The 17,128-nt window shown below is 43.7% G+C and overlaps 1 protein-coding gene and 1 long non-coding RNA gene across 3 annotated transcripts in view; one reads left to right on the top strand and one right to left on the bottom strand.

Moving 5' to 3' along the window:
• The window catches only part of LOC144297970 (uncharacterized), a 64,512-nt gene extending 57,365 nt beyond the window's left edge, over positions 1-7,147 (bottom strand). Inside the window, exon 1 of the long non-coding RNA XR_013364921.1 lies at positions 6,719-7,147. This is a non-coding gene — a long non-coding RNA (uncharacterized LOC144297970). The remainder of the gene's footprint in view (positions 1-6,718) is intronic.
• PLCB1 (phospholipase C beta 1) overlaps positions 6,105-17,128 on the top strand; it is a 673,888-nt gene continuing 662,864 nt past the window's right edge. For both annotated transcript variants that reach the window (XM_077872243.1, XM_077872244.1), the window contains exon 1: positions 6,105-6,311. In XM_077872243.1, the coding sequence (XP_077728369.1) occupies positions 6,213-6,311 (99 nt within the window). In that variant the 5' untranslated portion in view covers positions 6,105-6,212. The remainder of the gene's footprint in view (positions 6,312-17,128) is intronic.

Raw genomic sequence — 17,128 nt, 5'->3', positions numbered from 1 at the left:
TTCTGTTGAGATATCACTAGAGACTCAAAGCGTAGTGGTTATATTTGAAGTGAGAGAGGATTATGGGTGTGCTGACGTTTATTTTTATAGAACAGTGCAGATACATGTCTGGAAGATAAACTGACTCTTGAAGATTGTATCTTAACACTCCAGAGGGTCTGGAGATGGCAGGGGGGGAAGAAGGGTGAGGTGAAGAGGTCTTTCTTCAGTGCTTCCTATCTGTCCTGAGGCATTGCTTCTGTGGTCCTCACTCCCTAATGCCTGCATTTTCTGTGAAAGCCAGATGCTGCTGAGAGTGTCTCTCTTTAAACATTTTTGGAGCTGCACTTCCAAATTCTTTTTTTTTTTTTTTTAAATGATGTTTAAGGCGATCAGCCAGATTTCAATGAAAGCTTTTGCTTTACATGAAGGATAAAATGGAGCTTAAATGAATATAAGGTCATTTTTCTTGTTTTTCCAAAAGAAAAAAAAATCCCACCTTTTTTATGACATAACTAACTCAATCTGAAAGCTTTTTTCTTTTGTGATAGAATGTAGACAAAAATGCTTTGTGCTATTAAGAAAGAGTTCAAATAAGAGCCTCCGGGGAAGAAAAAGTATAGGTTTTTTTCCATGTGCTGGTGAGAATTTTTAAGTTTCTTCTTTTGAGCCTCTACCTATCTCAGTGTTTTACTGGATAATAACAGATCTCACTGAGTCAGAACTTGGCAATTTCATCATGATGCATATTCTTATTTACCATCTAAGATGTATAAACTTTATCTCATATTTTTGTGAAATGTAAAGATGATACCAATGATACTAATGATATTTACTTCCTAGCTTACCTACGCTGAAAATGTATTTCTGTTCACATAACTGTATTAGGCAGGCGAGCAAGTGATCAGAGTGACCTTCACCCTGCAGCCATTCAGAACCCAGGCTAACAGAGGTTCTGTCTTCTTCAATACATGGTTCCCAAGGTCACCATGGGGGTTGTCTTCATTCCAGATATCCAGGCAGGGAAAGGGTATGGAACAGCACATGTGAAGGATTTTATGTGCCAAAGACTATTTAATGTAACCCAGATGTAGTTATTATAAAGCTGGTTCTGGGAAGGTTTTCTTCATATCTCTCTGTTATTTCAAAAAGGGTAGAGTTAGAGGAATCTGATGCTTACATGCAATTAGAACTCATTTATTCATAATGGAAAAGAACTATTGAATTCTAGCAGGTTAGAGATAAAAATGAGTATGATTAAAGTTTATAGAATCAATGCAGGCAAGAAGAAGTTTACTAGATCACAGACTATAGAATTAGGCTGCTATCTTTGAATATTGTACATAAAACGTTATTCTAAGGCACATAAAGGTAATAGAGTACACCTTTGGAATAATTATAGATGCATTAACTACCATTGATTAGCACTATGTGACAGAAACTTAAACGCATGATTTTATACCATAGAATGGTGATTACATGTACTGGCTCTAGAGCCAAATTGCCTAGGTTTGAATTCTGGTTCTTCCAACTTACTAGCTGAAAAATCAGGGATTAACATTTAACTCTTGCCTGACTCAGTTTCCTCCACTATAAAATGGTGATAAGAATAGTAATCCAGGTGATGTAGTTCATTTGAGGATTAATGATCTAAAAGTGTGAAGCCCTTACAACAGTGCCTGGCACAGAATAAGTTTTTATGACCATTATTATTTATCTATCACCATATTAGGCTATTGTATGGAAATACAATATTGGAAATATTCTAATGGGTGCAATATTCCCGGTATCTAGCAATTGGTAGAACTGGCTGCTAGAAACATGTCTGTTCAAATTAAAATACCTATTCTTCCCACTATGGCAGGCCCAGAATTATGCTGATAAAAGACTGGGCTACATACCATTATTTTCTAAGGAAATTGGGAATATTTATATCATATTGTGGTTGAAAGCAGGGAGAAATTACTCAGATCTGAGTTGTAGCTTCTAGAAATGACTAGCATGGTGGTGAAGAGGTAAATGCTAAAGTCAGTGTTCTTTGGTCTCAATCTCAGTTCTAATTTGTGTGACCTTCAGCAGGTTAATTTATCCCTTCAAGTCTCAACTTCATAATTTATAAAGTGAGGGATAATAATATTGTCCACCAGATCATCTGGGAGTAACAATATGGCATAAACAATAAAGACACTTATTACATCACTTATCAGGAAGTCTAGAAATGGTCAAAGACTTAATCTCATGAAGGACCATATTTGCATATTTCTACTTGGCCATCCTCTTTACACAGGAATGTACTACGAGAGAGAGAGGGTCGGGTGGAGAGAAATGTTTCCCTAAAGCCCTACCTTTCTAATCCATTGGCCAGATTCTGGTCTCTTAACCACCTTCTAAACTAATCAAAGACAAAGGGGAATAGGATTCTATAACCGACTTAGAATAGACTAATAATAGTTCATTCCCTGGGAAGACGGAGGAGCCACCTTCCCCAAGCATCTGAATCAAATTGAGGTTTGCTTACAAGAAAAAGAGGGTGGGAGGGTGCTGTTGAAAAGTAAGTGCTATGTTATTGAGTGTCTGGGAAGTGCTTAGCTTAGCCTAGCACTCTGGCCTATAGTGAGTACTCAGTAAAGGTTGGCTTTGCCAACTCCTTGAGGCTGACCTTCTGGAGGTCAATGCTGTGCTCTCTCTCTCTCTCTTTCTCTCTCTCTCTCTCTCTCTCTCACACACACACAAAAGAAAAGAAAAAAGAAAAAAGAAAGAAAAGAGAGAGAGAGAGAAAAAGAAAAAAAAACACACAGAACTTTGTATTGTTTTAAAAACAGAACAGAACACTGAACTTGATGGATCATAGGCCTGGTTCACACAACTTTGGATGTCCTTTTCATGACAAAAATCCCCACGCTTTAAAATTATTTCTGCCTTGTATCCTTACCCAGAGATGTGGAAAATGAGGGGGTTGATCCAACCTGCCTCAAGCCTTATACATGTTGAAGAGATTTATCCCATAGCCTTCCTGGATCAAACTGCATCTTCTCGCTGGCAGAGGAAGTTCCGGGAGCCTATGTTTGTCTTGAAACACCAACACTCTTTAGAATTCTACAGCGTTATTTTCCTTCTTATATTCACATTCACACTAACATCTGGGAAGGAACAAGAATATCTTATGAATGACTCAACCAGCTCTTGCTACCATAGTGGTATAACAAATGACCCTCTAGCTTAGTAACATTCAACAATGGGCATCTATTGTCATGTTCATAAGTCTGCAGGTTGGTTGGGTTCTGGCAAATCTATGATAGGTTCTTTTTTTTTTTTTTTTTTCTATGATAGGTTCTATGGATCTTCCTCCAGCCTGGAGATTAGGCCTCAGTCTGCCGAATAGGGCTCCCTGAGATATGTTTATCTCATGGCAATGATAAGAAACCCAAAGGGGCAAGCCCAACCTCACAAGCATATTTCAAGCCTTTGCTCATATTGCATCTCCTATCCTGTTGGCCAAAGCAAGTGCTACGGTCTAATATAAATGGGGTGGATAAATCACAGTCATCTAGTTGAAAACTGCAAGGTCACATGGCAAAATGTGTGGATGCACAAAGGGGCAAGGAAGAGAACAAGGAGGGCATGACGACGAAGAAACTCAGTCTACCTTCTCATTTGGCTACAGCCCATCTCTAATCCTCCAAATTCCTCTTCTGGAGGCCACATCTCTTGTCTATCTTGTCTTTCTTAGCCACTCTGGTGGATAAAATCTATTTGCTCAAAATCCTTCCAGTAGATAATGGAGAGATTGCAAGGAGAAAGAAAAGGGGAGAAAAAGAAAAGACAGAATAGGAACGAAAAAGAACCAATCTAGTGGGATCCATTGTAAGGACAATTGAGAAGGCCAGGAAAGTTGGAGGTAGTCTTGCTGCATCCTCTAAAGTAAGGAAAAGCAACGTGAGATTGTGATTGGTGCCTTCTGCAAGGTAACTGGCAAGCCAAGGCTACTGGTTAGAAGTTCTGTGGAGAATATACTCAGGTTCAGTTTAGGGACATGTGATCCAGATGAAACAAGTCAGCCTTTACAGGGATTCTTTGTAGCAAGTGGCTTCTGAGGACAAGGTAAGGTCCCCACAAGAGAGCAGGAGTCTGGGGTCATGTTCACCAGGTTATCCATAGTGATTCTTAGTGCCTAGTATATAGCTGGTGATCAATACATATATTTTTTTAATGTATTGAACTATTTAGTAAGCAAATTTCCCCATTGGAGTTTTGGTAACGTTTTGACTTAGTTTAGGAACACTGGACCTGGAAAGCCCTAGTGACAGAAGACATGGAGAACAAATGCTTAAAAGAGAGGAAGGTGTCTCTCGTTCTTTGTTCATATACTGTTTTTCTTTTTAAAAATCAGTTTCATTGAGGTAAATTTTATTTATGATAAAATGCACTCGTTTTAGTTCTATGAGTTTTGACAAATGTGTACCTGCATGATCTAGAATATTTCCAACACCCGCAAAATTTCCCTGGTGCCTTTTCTTTGCCAGTCCCTGTGCATTCCTGGCCATAAGCAACTAACGACCTGCCTTCTGTCAATATAGGCTATTTTGCCTATTCCAGAATTCTTCAAGTGGAATCATGAATATAATATGCAGCTCCTTCAGACGATTCATCCTTGGAGTGGACGCCCATTCCTTTTTACTGCTGAATAGAACGTTTTCCATTGTTTGGGCATTCCATTGCTTATTTACCCATTAAACCTGTTGATTGGCATATGCAGTTTCCAGTTTGGGCTATTACGAAGAAATCCATGAACACTCTTACGTAAGTCTGTGTGAACATATGTTTTCATTTCTCTTGGGAAAGTCCTGGGTATTATGATAAGTAAATGTTTAACTTTTCATAAGAAACTGCTTCAAAATGGCTTTACCATTTCATACTCTCTCCAGCAAAGGATGGGAGTTCCAGTTACCCTATATCCTCTCAAACACTGGTATTGGCGATCTTAAATTTCACCTATCCTTGTGGAGGGTATCTCTCTTTCTCTCTTTTTCTAAGAAATGAGAAATGTTTGTTGAATGGAGACAAACATTCTTAGATTCGTGTTATTGAATGAGCAAGTTTTCTATCCGTGAGACATCGTTCTCCGTTGTCTCTCTTTCCCTCTGTCCGTCTCTCTGTCCCTCTCTCTCTCACACACACACCACGTGCAGAGAAGAGGGGGCCTTCTGTCTCCATGGGAAGCAAAGCCATTGTCTCTCTTGGGATGGGCTTGCTTTCTCCAAAGCACGACTTCACCGCATGCCCCTGCTTCAAGGCCAGCGCGCTGCAAACTCTCAGGCGCCCCGAGGTTTCCCCAAAGAGCCCTCACGCCGCCTCTCAACTGCTCTCTTCCCCACCGATAGGTCCTATTCGCAAAGAGCTGGGCTGTGGCCGGCGCTGGAGAGCTCCAGCGAGGGGGCTGCCTCTCGGGGCCCTCCCGACCTCCCCCATTCTCCAGCCGGTTTGGATCCGGAGACGCGTCAGGCTCCGGCGCGAGTTCCCCGCCAAGCCCCAGGGGACGCGCGGCTCCGGGGCACCCCGGGCGCCCCAGCCACCGCGGCACGGGGCATGCTCAGAGGGCGCGGGCGGCGCCGGCGTCGGCTGCAGTGGGGCCCGGGCGCCGGGAGGTGCCGCTGCGTCCCCGCTTCCCGGCGCCTGACCCAGCGCGCAAAGTTGGGCTGGAAGCCGCCGGGGGAAGGAGGGAGCGAGCCAGCGAGGGTGGCGGGGAAGCGGGGCGGGAGGAGGCGGGAGGAGGGGAAGGAGCGAGTGGGGGGGGCGCCGAGCGTGTGTCACTCGCGCTCTCCCTCTGTGTGTAGAGGATGTGCTGAATGGTGCGCCTCGAGGCGGCGGCGGCGGCGGCGGCGGCGGCGGCGGAGGAGCAGGACCCGGCGGCAGCTGGCAGCGTCGGCCGCCCGGCTCGGCTTCCCTTCGCCTTCGCCCTCCGAGGCCCCGCAGCCCCCGCGGGCGCCCGACCCCGCGTCCCGCCCGGGGCATGGCCCGGCGCCTGGCCCCCGCGCGCCCCGCCTGCTGAGCCGCGCGGAGGAGGTGCGGAGGCCGGGAGGCCGGGAGGCCGGGGGAGGCCGGGGGAGGCCGGGGGAGGCCGGCGGGGGAGCAGAGCCGAGCGCCGCGGAGCCGAGAAAGGAGCCCGCGCCCCGCGCCCCGCGCCCCGTCCCTGCCGCGCTCGCCCGGGCCGCCCGGAGCCCCGATGAGCCCAGATGGCCGGGGCTCAGCCCGGAGTGCACGCTTTGCAACTCAAGCCCGTGTGCGTGTCCGACAGCCTCAAGAAGGGCACCAAATTCGTCAAGTGGGATGATGTAAGTCGGGGCGGCGGGCTGGGGGCGCCGGCGGGGCGCGGGGCGTGGGGGTGGGGGTGGGGGTGGGGCGAGGGGCGCGTTATGCAATGGGTGCAGCGGCTCCGGCCGGGGCGGCCTCGGGGCGCGCGGGGTGGCCCCTGCCGGGCGGCGGGCGGCGGGCGGCGGGCGGAGAGCGGCGGCTTCGCGCGCTCCTGCGCCCGGCGGGGTCCGGGGCGGCCCTCTCTGCTGGGGCTGGCCGGCGCCCCCTGAGGGTCTTCAGGCCTTGGGGCCCGAGGAGCGGGAGGGGCGGGCTTTGCCCGGCGACGGCCTGAGAGTTTGGAAAGTGTGAAGTTGGGACCAGCTGGGGAGCGCTGGGGTGTGACCGAGACGCGCCCCTCCCCGCCCGCGGCGCACCCCCCCCCCATTACCTGCTCTGCGCGTCCCAGGAAGGACCGGCCTCGGGTCCGAAGCCGTGGGGTGACTGCTCCCGACCCTCCCGCGCTCCGATGGGAGCCCACGCGGCAGAGGACGCAGCGGTCCAGCCGACAGGTGGTCGCTGATGCCAAACTTGCGCGCCTGGCTCCGGAGCGAGGGGCCTTGGGAGTGGCCGGCGAGGGCACGGATGAGGAGCGCCAGAGGGCGGCGGGGGGCCCCGCGGGGGTCCGGGGGTGTGCAGCGGGCCTGCGGGCAATGGAGAGGGCTCCCCTTTTGAGAACTGAGCTGGCTGGAGTCTTCAGCTGGGAGCAGACCCGGCAAGGCGTCCCCCCCACAGTTTGTGGACATCTTTTGCCAAGTGGGGCAGAGCTTAACCCAGAGCCGGACCTCCAGGTTTCACTTGAGCCCTGGACCCCAAGACTTCAAGCGACGCCCCCCCCACCCCCCGCCCCACATTGGCTTCAAACACTTACATTTATAATTGCTGAAAACATGGGAATCTTCAGATGGAGGACATTATCATATCAGTTTTCATGTCCTGGGTGTCATTCAAAAGGTTTGATAAGAGCGACCCACCGGGATAAACCTGAGCTGTCAGGATCTAGAGAAATGTAGGTCTACACATCTCTTAAACAGGAGGAATTATAGGGGAATAAGGTGTTCTTCTTGCTGAAAAGATTTTCCACCTAGTAAATTATAGCCTGTTATCCCCCAGGGTATTTTTCTCTAATCTTCGTAAGCCATTTTCCAGTGTCTGAAAACAATTTAAATATTCCAGGTAGCGAAACCAATTACTTAGGGGAGTGAGTCTGTGTCTATTTCGTCCAGTTGGAAGTGCAAGCCTAACTTGGAGCATGAGCCACAGCTTCCTTGAAAGCTAATGCCAATTATTTGATGCCGTAGGCAAAGATGTAAACACACATCCTTTTACTGAGGACTTTACACTTTTCTTCTTCCGTCCCAGTGTAATGACCGGATGTTTTTGTAAATGGAATAGAATCTAAACAATAAATTCAGACACAGATTAAATGCTTTGTTTGTGTGAAGGAAAAACAACAACAAGGAGCAAGAAAACGCAGTTCAGTAGCAAATAAAACAGGCTTGCCCACCTTGAGGTCTTCAATAGAGAGTTTACCTACAAGAAGGTAAGGGCAGAAAAGGGAGAGAGAGAGAGAGAGAGAGAGACTTTACAGAGTATAAAAGGATATTCCACTATAAACTCTGGATTTATTCACAGTGATGATTTTAAACAATGTTCCAGAATGTCTTATTTGAAAGAAAATAGCCAGTGTCACTTTGAAAATGAGGCTCTTCTGTGGAACACATTTTGATACATCCTGGTAGATGATTTTTATTACTGTGCATTCATGGCCTGTGTATTTCTTCTTTACCTATAATGCCAGACCCTACCCTAGATCAGGGGGGTGATGACCACTGTAGACAGAATCTCTGCTGTTACAGACCTTACATGATAGGTAGAGGAGAGAGAAAGTTATCAGGAGCACCACCGGTCATATAGAGATGAGGAGTGATGCAATGAGAGTCATTACTCTCTGTTGAGAGGCCACCAGTCAGACACCACCTGAAGGTGAGAAGCGCTCTTTCTGAGCACCACAACAGTGAGTTTCCTGGGAAACCCTACAGGAAGGATGTAAGCACTAAGGAGAGGAGGCCTGGAGAATCTTAGATCTTCTATAGGGGAGAACCTAGATTGCACCCAAGAGTCAAGTTATCTGGCATATGATGAACTCTCCAGTAAGCTCCGTAGCTCTGCATCTCCATGGTGATCTGTGAACTAAGAGGCCACCAGACTTTCTTAGGTCCCCTGTATCCTCCTCAGGTGGATATAGGTGGCCTAAGTTTACTTTTGAACTTAGGTTCTGGTTCATATTTGCCATTCCAAAATCAAACTAGTTTAGGTGATCCGGTTAACTATATTGCATCATAGTGATACTGCATGATGAAGACAAAAGAGAACTAGATCTTGAGTCCAAAGGCTTGAGTTTACCTGCTGATTCTCTTGCCAGTCACCTGTGTGACTTTAGGTTAATCACTTGCCTCTTCTGAATCTTTGCTGCCTCTTGTGCAAGACTGTGAGAATGCTCCTTTTTTTTTTTTTTAAACCTATTTTACATAGCATGGTTGGGAGTACCCAGTAGGATAAAGCAGCACTTCTCACACTTGAGCATACGTCAGAAACATCAGAGACATACATCAGAGCGGGCTTGGCAACACTCAGATTGCTGATCCCACTCTCAGGGCCTGATTCAGAAGGTCTGAGGTGGGGCCTGAGAATCTGAATTTCTCATAGGATTTTTTTTGTTTGTTTGTTTGTTTGTTTTTGTTTTTTGAGTGATAATGAGGCTGCTGCTCTGGGGAACCACACTTTGAAACCACTGAGATAAGATTTGTGAAGTAACTTAAAAAGTATGATAGATAGCTCCCGTGATCTTGTCAGTCTGTGTCAATTTTTGCTAGTTTGTGATTTTAATTTTATCTCTATTTTCCATGTTGAGAAATTCATCCAGTTGTTACCTTTCTATCTAAGAGCTAGAAGGACCTCAATGACAAAATAAATCATGGACATTCTTTTTAGATCTTATGGCCTATCTTATGAAGTGTCTCTGATGCCTAGGCTGGCTTACCTTACACTCGTATGTGTCTTTTGAATTTCCTTTACGCAATAAAAAATTTTCAGCATTGTTACCTGCTTCTAATGGGATTGTTAGAAAGGGAAAAACAGAAGATTTTTGAGAGGCCGTTTTGTCTGTCTTTGAGCAGGGGAGACTCCTGTGTTTTTCTTTTTTGGCTCTGACTTTGGGAAGTACCTGCTGCCTCTTGCCCCAGGGTGCATCCCCACCTGCTTGTCCAGAGGAGATGTAAATGCTGGAAATAATCTTAAAATCTCTCAAATATCTGATCTCACTTAAAACCTATAGAATTCTGCTCTTTGGTCTTTAAGAAGAAGGATGCACAAACTCGTAAAAGAGATTCTTAATAGCCCATTGCAAAGCATAAGAATACATTTGAAAATGGTAAGTGTGGGACTATTTAGAATTGTGGAGAGATTATCTCTTGTTCCTTGACTGGTTAAAACACCATAAGTACTGTTTTTCTGACCACCATATGGAATGGAAATGTCAGCTAGCAGGTGCAGTGCCCTGCATAATCTGCTGGCTACCTGCCAGGATCATGGCTGTGGATGCTCTACAAGTGGTAGTCAAAAGCTTTGACCGAGCAAGGCACTAACCAATCACAGCAGACGGTAGGTGGGCAATAGAACTGGAGCAGGGACGTGGAGAACACCCTCTTGCACCAGGGCCAATCACTGGCCTTTCTTCTGCCTGATTGTGGGGAGGGCTAGGGGTCCTCAGGCACTGTGGGGCATAGAATTATTTCAATGTTTGAACAACTAGTAATCGCGTGTACGGTCAGAACATCAAGGCCACACCTTGTCCTCCAGAACTTGGTCAGCAGATACAGAACTGACCTATCTTGGTTATCTGCTTTACCAATGATATCAAAGGATGCAGCTTTATCTTTGCTTTTATTTTGCACTTATATGTTACAGGCCCCTGTAGTGGAGGTGGGTACAAAGGACTGTGAATGTTGTAGGAAAGTTCTGGTGAGATGGACAGTGGAGGGGGGTTCTTTCTGCATCTCAAGGAGCTTGAGAGAATGTCAGTCTGCCCCCCACCATGTTTGGCCTTGCTCTGTATTGGAAAGTATGGGGAAGAAAAGAGGAAAAGTAGAAATCATATTTCTACTCCCTCCCGGGCTCTGATTTGCCTCTGTGTAAGCAACCAGGACCCCGTCTCTTTGTACCACGACCTCTAAGGCATGGAGGGCTTCTTTCTCTAGTTTTGCCCTCCAAATTCCGATCTCGCTATAAGTAAGTTACTTAATGCACCTCAAACTGAGATTCCTCATCTATGATGTGAGGATTGTAATATTTCCTGCTGCCCACACCAGCTGGTAAGGTTAAATGAGCGAAGGCATATGCATTGTTTTGTATAGTGCCTGACACACAGGAAACTTGATAAAACACAGTTTTAAAAATTATTGTTCCTCTAATAGTTAGAGGGCCATGAATTTTATCATAGTGGCCAGTGTATGTTAGACAACTCTTTTATTCTACAAGTGGGATGATCCAGATCTTCTGTTCATTCCCCTTTCATGTGTGTTCATATTTTATAGTTGGGAAAAAAGAAAAAAAATCAGTTTTTTACTCCTTTAAAAAAATTCAGGTGATTCAGAGAAAATAAATCTTTATAAAAAGCGGGACACATACTCTTTAAAGCAAGTCAGTTTACAAAGCATCCATAAGTTTTATTTCTATTTAAATTAAAAAAATATATATATGGAAAGAAGAAACAGTTAAACAAAACTCTTATAATTTGGTAAGAACATACATATTGAAAATAAATAAATAAATAAATATATATATATATAAATAATCTTTGTACATTCCCATAAGTATAGTCTAACTCGACAGCTATACCTGTTACTGGCTAAGTTGTTTGAAAAGAAGGCTGAGGAAGCTCAAAGGTTTGGATTTGCATTAATGCCCCATGGATTTGAAACAAGTAGCACCCTCCTCCCTCTCCACTGCTCTTCCCCCCCACAAACAAAATCTCTGCAGTTAAAACAGGTAGTGGGAAATGTGCGATATACCACTCAGCATCATACACAAAAGCTTAGTTAGAACACTTGCATTATGTAGAATCTGCGGTTACAGGTTCCAAAATGATGGAAGCAGATGATGGATGACACTGACAAAATTAATGAGGGAGCAGAGGGGAAGGGTTCATGAGATGGGCATTCGGCAGCACTCACTTTGGAAAGGTTATGGGAAACAGAGAAGAAATAGCTCCGGCTGGTAAGTGGTGGATCCGGATGGGACCCCCACAGAGTGAGAGACAGATTTTAGGCTGGAAAGCTGGCAGATGCCCTCAAAAATGCCACTTAAGTATGCCCAAATATGTCCATTTTTCTATGTTCAAAGACCTTCTGTGACTTTCTCATTGATAGTAATTACTTTAAGTGTAAAAGTATTAACTTTTCCAAAGCCTCGTCAAATAAAGCGGTTTTAAGCTTTTTATCAGAGTGTAACATGCACACAGCAAAACACAAAAATCTTCTGTCCCCCTGGCTCCGTTTTCACAAAATGAAGACTTTCAGTAAGCAGCACCAGATCAAGAACAGCACTACCAGCCTCGGGTGCTACCTTCAGGTCCTTACACCTCCTGGAGGCGGGAGGGGGAGGGGAACAGTCATCCTGGCTTATAACTGTACAGATTGGTTTTCCCTGTTTTTGATCTAAAAAGCTATTTTTTAAAAAAGAATTTCCGTGAAAACAAAATAAACTCTCTTCAGCCTAAAGCATGGTTTTTTGTTTCTGTTTTGTTTGTTTTTTTTTTAAAGATTTATTGACTCATGAGAGACACAGAGAGATAGGCAGAGACATAGGCAGATGGAGAAGCAGGCTCCATGCAGGGAACCCGATGCGGGACTCGATCCCAGGACCCCGGATCACGACCTGAGCCAAAAGCAGACACTCAACCATTGAGTCACCCAGGTGCCCTTAAAGTATGTTTTTATTAAATGCTGAATGAACCCTCTTGAACAATACAACAAAAGTGACTTGCCTTCTGTTTAGACGGCAATTGATTAGCTCCTTATCTGTCCTAAAGGTGAAGTCTGGAAAGAGAAGCAGTTGTAAATGCCCCAACGGAGGAAACAGTTCAACAAAACTCTACTAATTTATTTATTTATTTTTAAAAATATTTAATTTATTTATTCATGAGAGACACAGAGAGAGCGAGGCAGAGACACAGGCAGAGGGAGAAGCAGGCTCCACGCAGGGAGCCCGATATGGGACTGGATCCCAGGACCCTGGGATCACTCCCTGAGCCAAAGCCAGATGCCCAACCGCTGGGCCACCCAGGTGTCCCACAAAACTCTAGTAATTTAGCAAGGAAATGTAATGCCTACAGGCTGTGATTGGCATGGGAAAGCAGACCAGCAGAGTGCTGTTTGTGGGATATATTTTTCTCTTCTAGATTTTCTCTCTTATCTTGCCTAACTTTGATATTCCTACCTGCAGTGCATTAGGATAATTTGCTCTGGCTATTAGCATATCTTGAATACTTCCCTTGAAAGTTCAGCTTATCAATAAATAGCTTCAAATTATATTTACCTGCAATGATGTTTAAATGGGACAGGAACATTTTCCTTTTTTATGTCGACTTGGTAACCTGTGGTTAAATGTTTCTTTATCATGATCATTTCATGTTATCATGAACAAGGAGTGCCAGCAGAAAATGGAATGGGATTGATTGTGAATTGTTGACTAATGCTACAGTCTCACCTAAATAACACAACCTTGGTGACTGAAAATGTAGGTTTTCCTGTTACCCAAGCTGATGTTAGGTTCATGCAGCCTTTTCAAATCATGTCATAAATTCCATCTGCTCAGACAGATTTCATAATGCTTCCTTTTCCCTGTCTATGCCATGTTTGATGCCCCAATCTAAGCCATGTGCTCCTGTGTATCAGTAGGGAAGGGAACTGGAGGCATTTTTTTTCGAGATCAGTTACACATAAGATTTTAAGGGAGCCATCAATTTCTGTAACTAACTGAAATATCATGTAAAGAGGGCTGGATTCTTTAAGAGCTCTGGTTCCCTTCTGATCTCTTTAAGTTCTGTTATTTGAATTTACTATCTTCTTCACAAGTTAATTTCAATTTTGGGAAATTTTGACTTTAATTTGCATTCTGAAAAAATACTTAGGCCTGTGTCTTAATTGATATTGACTAAATCTGTACATTAAAAAAAAATCTGTTTGCTTATCCAGAAACTATATTATTGTAAAGGGGGAAAGAGACTACTATATAAATTAAGAAAAAGCCTCAGTATTCAAACAGAACAAAAGCATCTCATATCTGTTTTTTATTTCAGCGGCTCTTTTGGTTCATGATATTTGCTTTATGTTTTGTTTCTTTTTATTGCATTAAAGCTTTATGAGCAAGCTCAGGGAAAATGGATCAGTTAACAAGGAAAACACTTTTACCTAAACTATAGAATGATGGATATCATTCTATAACACTGATACCTAAAAGATTAAGAGATCATTTTGCTGTAAAAAAACAAATTTTCTTTGAGAATTGTTTGTAAATTAGGTAAGAGAAAGTTAATTTGATTCATTTTATAGAAGAGGCCATACAAACTCAAAAAGAAATGGAAGACCACAGAGCAAGTTAGCAAGTGGACTAAGAAATTAAAAAAAAAAAAATTAAAGGATGCTAACCATGAAGCTTTCTCAGGTGTTCTGTCTCAGGTATGGTTGAGTCTCAGTGTCAATTTTCATATCCTCTTTGTCCGACTTTATAAAATGCAGAGTCTGGAAATCTAAAGCTGCGTTTACCAGACTCTCTGGAGGCATCTGATATTCTGGCTGTAAATTAAGTTCCACCAGTAGGAGATGCACTCATATGAGATGTGGAGAGCAGAGGTGTGAGAGAAGCCACCATTCTGCACTCTTGGGTTGTTTGCATAGACATAAGAGATGTTTAAGGAAGAAGCATTACCTTCTCTAATTGTACTTCAATGGCTTGTTTCCAGGGCCATGAGTATAAAGAGTCAATGGCAAGAGGGTACTGGCTGTTATCAGATTATGCTACCGTCGCTTTCAACTAAGCTGGTGTGTTTTGGACTTCAGGAGTTCCTTCTGGGTTCCTTACCTTTTGGAATATGGTGGAGGCAATAGGTCTTCTCAAGGGTCAGTGCTGTGGTGTTTTGGGGTCATTCATGGTGGCCCACCTGGAAGTCCACTTCAGCAAACTTTGTGATTCTGTAGAATGCTTAATTACTGTAATTAAATCCTTTTATGTTCAAAATTTCTTTTCTTCACTCTTACCTGCCTGATATGCCTTTTATGGTTCTAGGATTTCGTGAGTTTTAATCCTTATGTGCAATAACCATGTACATCCCATGTGGTTTTCTCTTTCAATATTACATTTGAGTAACAGAATTTTGCTTATAATGCTGCCTTTGGAGTTCAATATTGAGAGTGAGTCCTACTAACAGGCACTTATACTCGTAAAGCACTATTATTTATCTACATTCACTCTCATCAAGACCACCTTGAGTGATAGGAAAAGGACAAGCATTATACTCATTTTGCATAGAAGCAAACTGATGCCAATGAGTTGTGACTTGCCCAAGGACATACCAGTAGTTACTTAAATTTAAAACTAAGCCTGGTTATGTTCTGGGTTCTTTCAAGTCTACCATGGTATCCTTAAACAGAATCCTTTTGGTAATAAAAGACTCAATAGAATCCAGATAAATACTGGTTGAAAAATATTCCTTGGCTTCTCCAAAGAATCTCCCTGATTTTAGGATTCATACAAATGGTGTTTAGATCCCTAAAAACTGATACCTTTTGGCTAGTGTCTTTAAAAACAGATATTTTTATGGAGTATATGCAGAGTCCATTTTTGCCTACATCATGTTACATGGCAACGTAGGAAAGCTTCTTTACTTCTTTGAGGCATACAGGCCAGTGTATATTCTAATCTACAAATGTTCTATATCAGTCATTCAATATAGACACATGGTATATTTAAATATTCAGAAATGTTGTTAGAGGTAATTTTTTCATTGTCTAGTAAGTGACACTTTTGTATCTAGCAAGACTCATTACCTGTGCTTCTCCACCTTCTTCTCTTCTCAACATACTTGCAAAATGTTGTCTTTTGTTGGTTTCCCATTAAGACCAGTCTTGTGGCTTCTTCTGGAAGTCATTGATCTTGGAATCTTCAGTAGGCATGGAGGAAATGTAGATGAAGTTCTTAAGCAAAATGAAGAATGGCTTGAATTCGAGGTAGTGTCCCTGAGAAGCCAGATCTAGATTACCAGCACAGGAAGGTGCATACAGGGAGGTTGATACGCTTGTCTGTCCTACAACTGGACCAAGGCACCTGGCAGACTATGGCTTTGTTATTTATCTCCTTCCCTGGGGCAGAGCATAGGCCTGGCACTCAGTAAGTGCTGAGAGGATGTTTTTGGAATGAAAGAAGTGTCTGATGTGTGTCTGGCTTACAGTGGGTTCACACAGGGGAGGCAGACCTGGAGGTAGTCATATTCTGAAAGACACCTTCATGACGCATTGAGTGTGACATTGGTGGGAAAGCCCTGCCTTACATCCTTCCATTCTATCTGAAATCTCCCAGAGTTCTAAAGGACTCTATAGCCTTCTTAAATAGGGTTTCTTGATGGAGGTTGGAGAAGCAAAATGTTTATTGTCAGTACAGAGCTGACTGCTGTTACAGGACCGATTTCTTGTAAGGTACAAATATGGCTCAAGGTTGAGTGTGTACTCAATTGCAATTTAATATTGGTCGAAAATTATGATGCTTAATGTATTTGCATTCCATATTCTGAATGTTACTGGTGGCTTCTGTTTTCTGAAAAAGATGCTTGCACAACTACTGAGGTATTGCTGTGAAAATTGCCCTTAAGGAAATTCAGACACGTTGGGAGTGACAGAACAAAACACTGATGCTTGTGCAAACATTCTCTTTATTACTCTAATGATTCACTGAGACTTCCTTCCTTCACCACTCCTTATTTAATACCTGGGGCCACCTACATTCTCCCACCTTCCCTCTGTTCCCTGGAAAAGCAGACCTCTCTGTGTTCTGGAGCCCATGTTTCCTGGTTTCTCTGGATCCTGACTTTATTATTACCTCTGCTTTGATAGTATCTGTGAAAGTTTTCCTTCTGCTGAAGCTCCTCCAAAAACATATCAATATGCCTTTTATTTTTAAAATTTTTTAAAAAGATTGTGTTTATTCATGAGAGACACAGAGAGAGTCAGGGACATAGGCAGAGGGAGAAGCAGGCTTCCTGTGGGGAGCCCGATGTGGGACTCGATCTCAGGACCCTGGGGTCATGCCCTGAGCCGAAGGCAGACACTTAACCACTGAGCCACCCAGGCATCTCTCAATATGCCTTTTAGTCATATATATCCCAAGGTAGAATTCAGCACAATGTTTTCCAGTCTTCCTTGTGTAGTCATTACCCCCTTCATCATTTTCCCACCACCACAGAAGTGTTGCTTATACCCACATCTTCCTTTCCTTACATCCCAGCCACTCCTTCTCAGTCCTCCAAAGCCTTGTTCTGCCCTTACCATTGCTTTAGAAATTCTCTTGCCAAGGCTCCTGGCAACCTGCTAGGCGCCAACCCCAAATGATAGTTTGCAGAACCAGTCTTTGCTTCCTTGCTTCTTTTCCTGCCGTATCTTTCCATCCACCCATTCAGCATTCATAATGAAAATATGTATTGATGCCTCTTATAAACTAGATATTTTATTAGTGTTGTGGAGTTATAATG

This window comes from Canis aureus, chromosome 26 (assembly GCF_053574225.1).
Source record: "Canis aureus isolate CA01 chromosome 26, VMU_Caureus_v.1.0, whole genome shotgun sequence".
Classification (NCBI taxonomy): Eukaryota; Metazoa; Chordata; class Mammalia; order Carnivora; family Canidae; genus Canis; species Canis aureus.
Note: the sequence above shows the minus strand (reverse complement) of the source record. Positions and strands in the feature narration are given on the sequence as shown.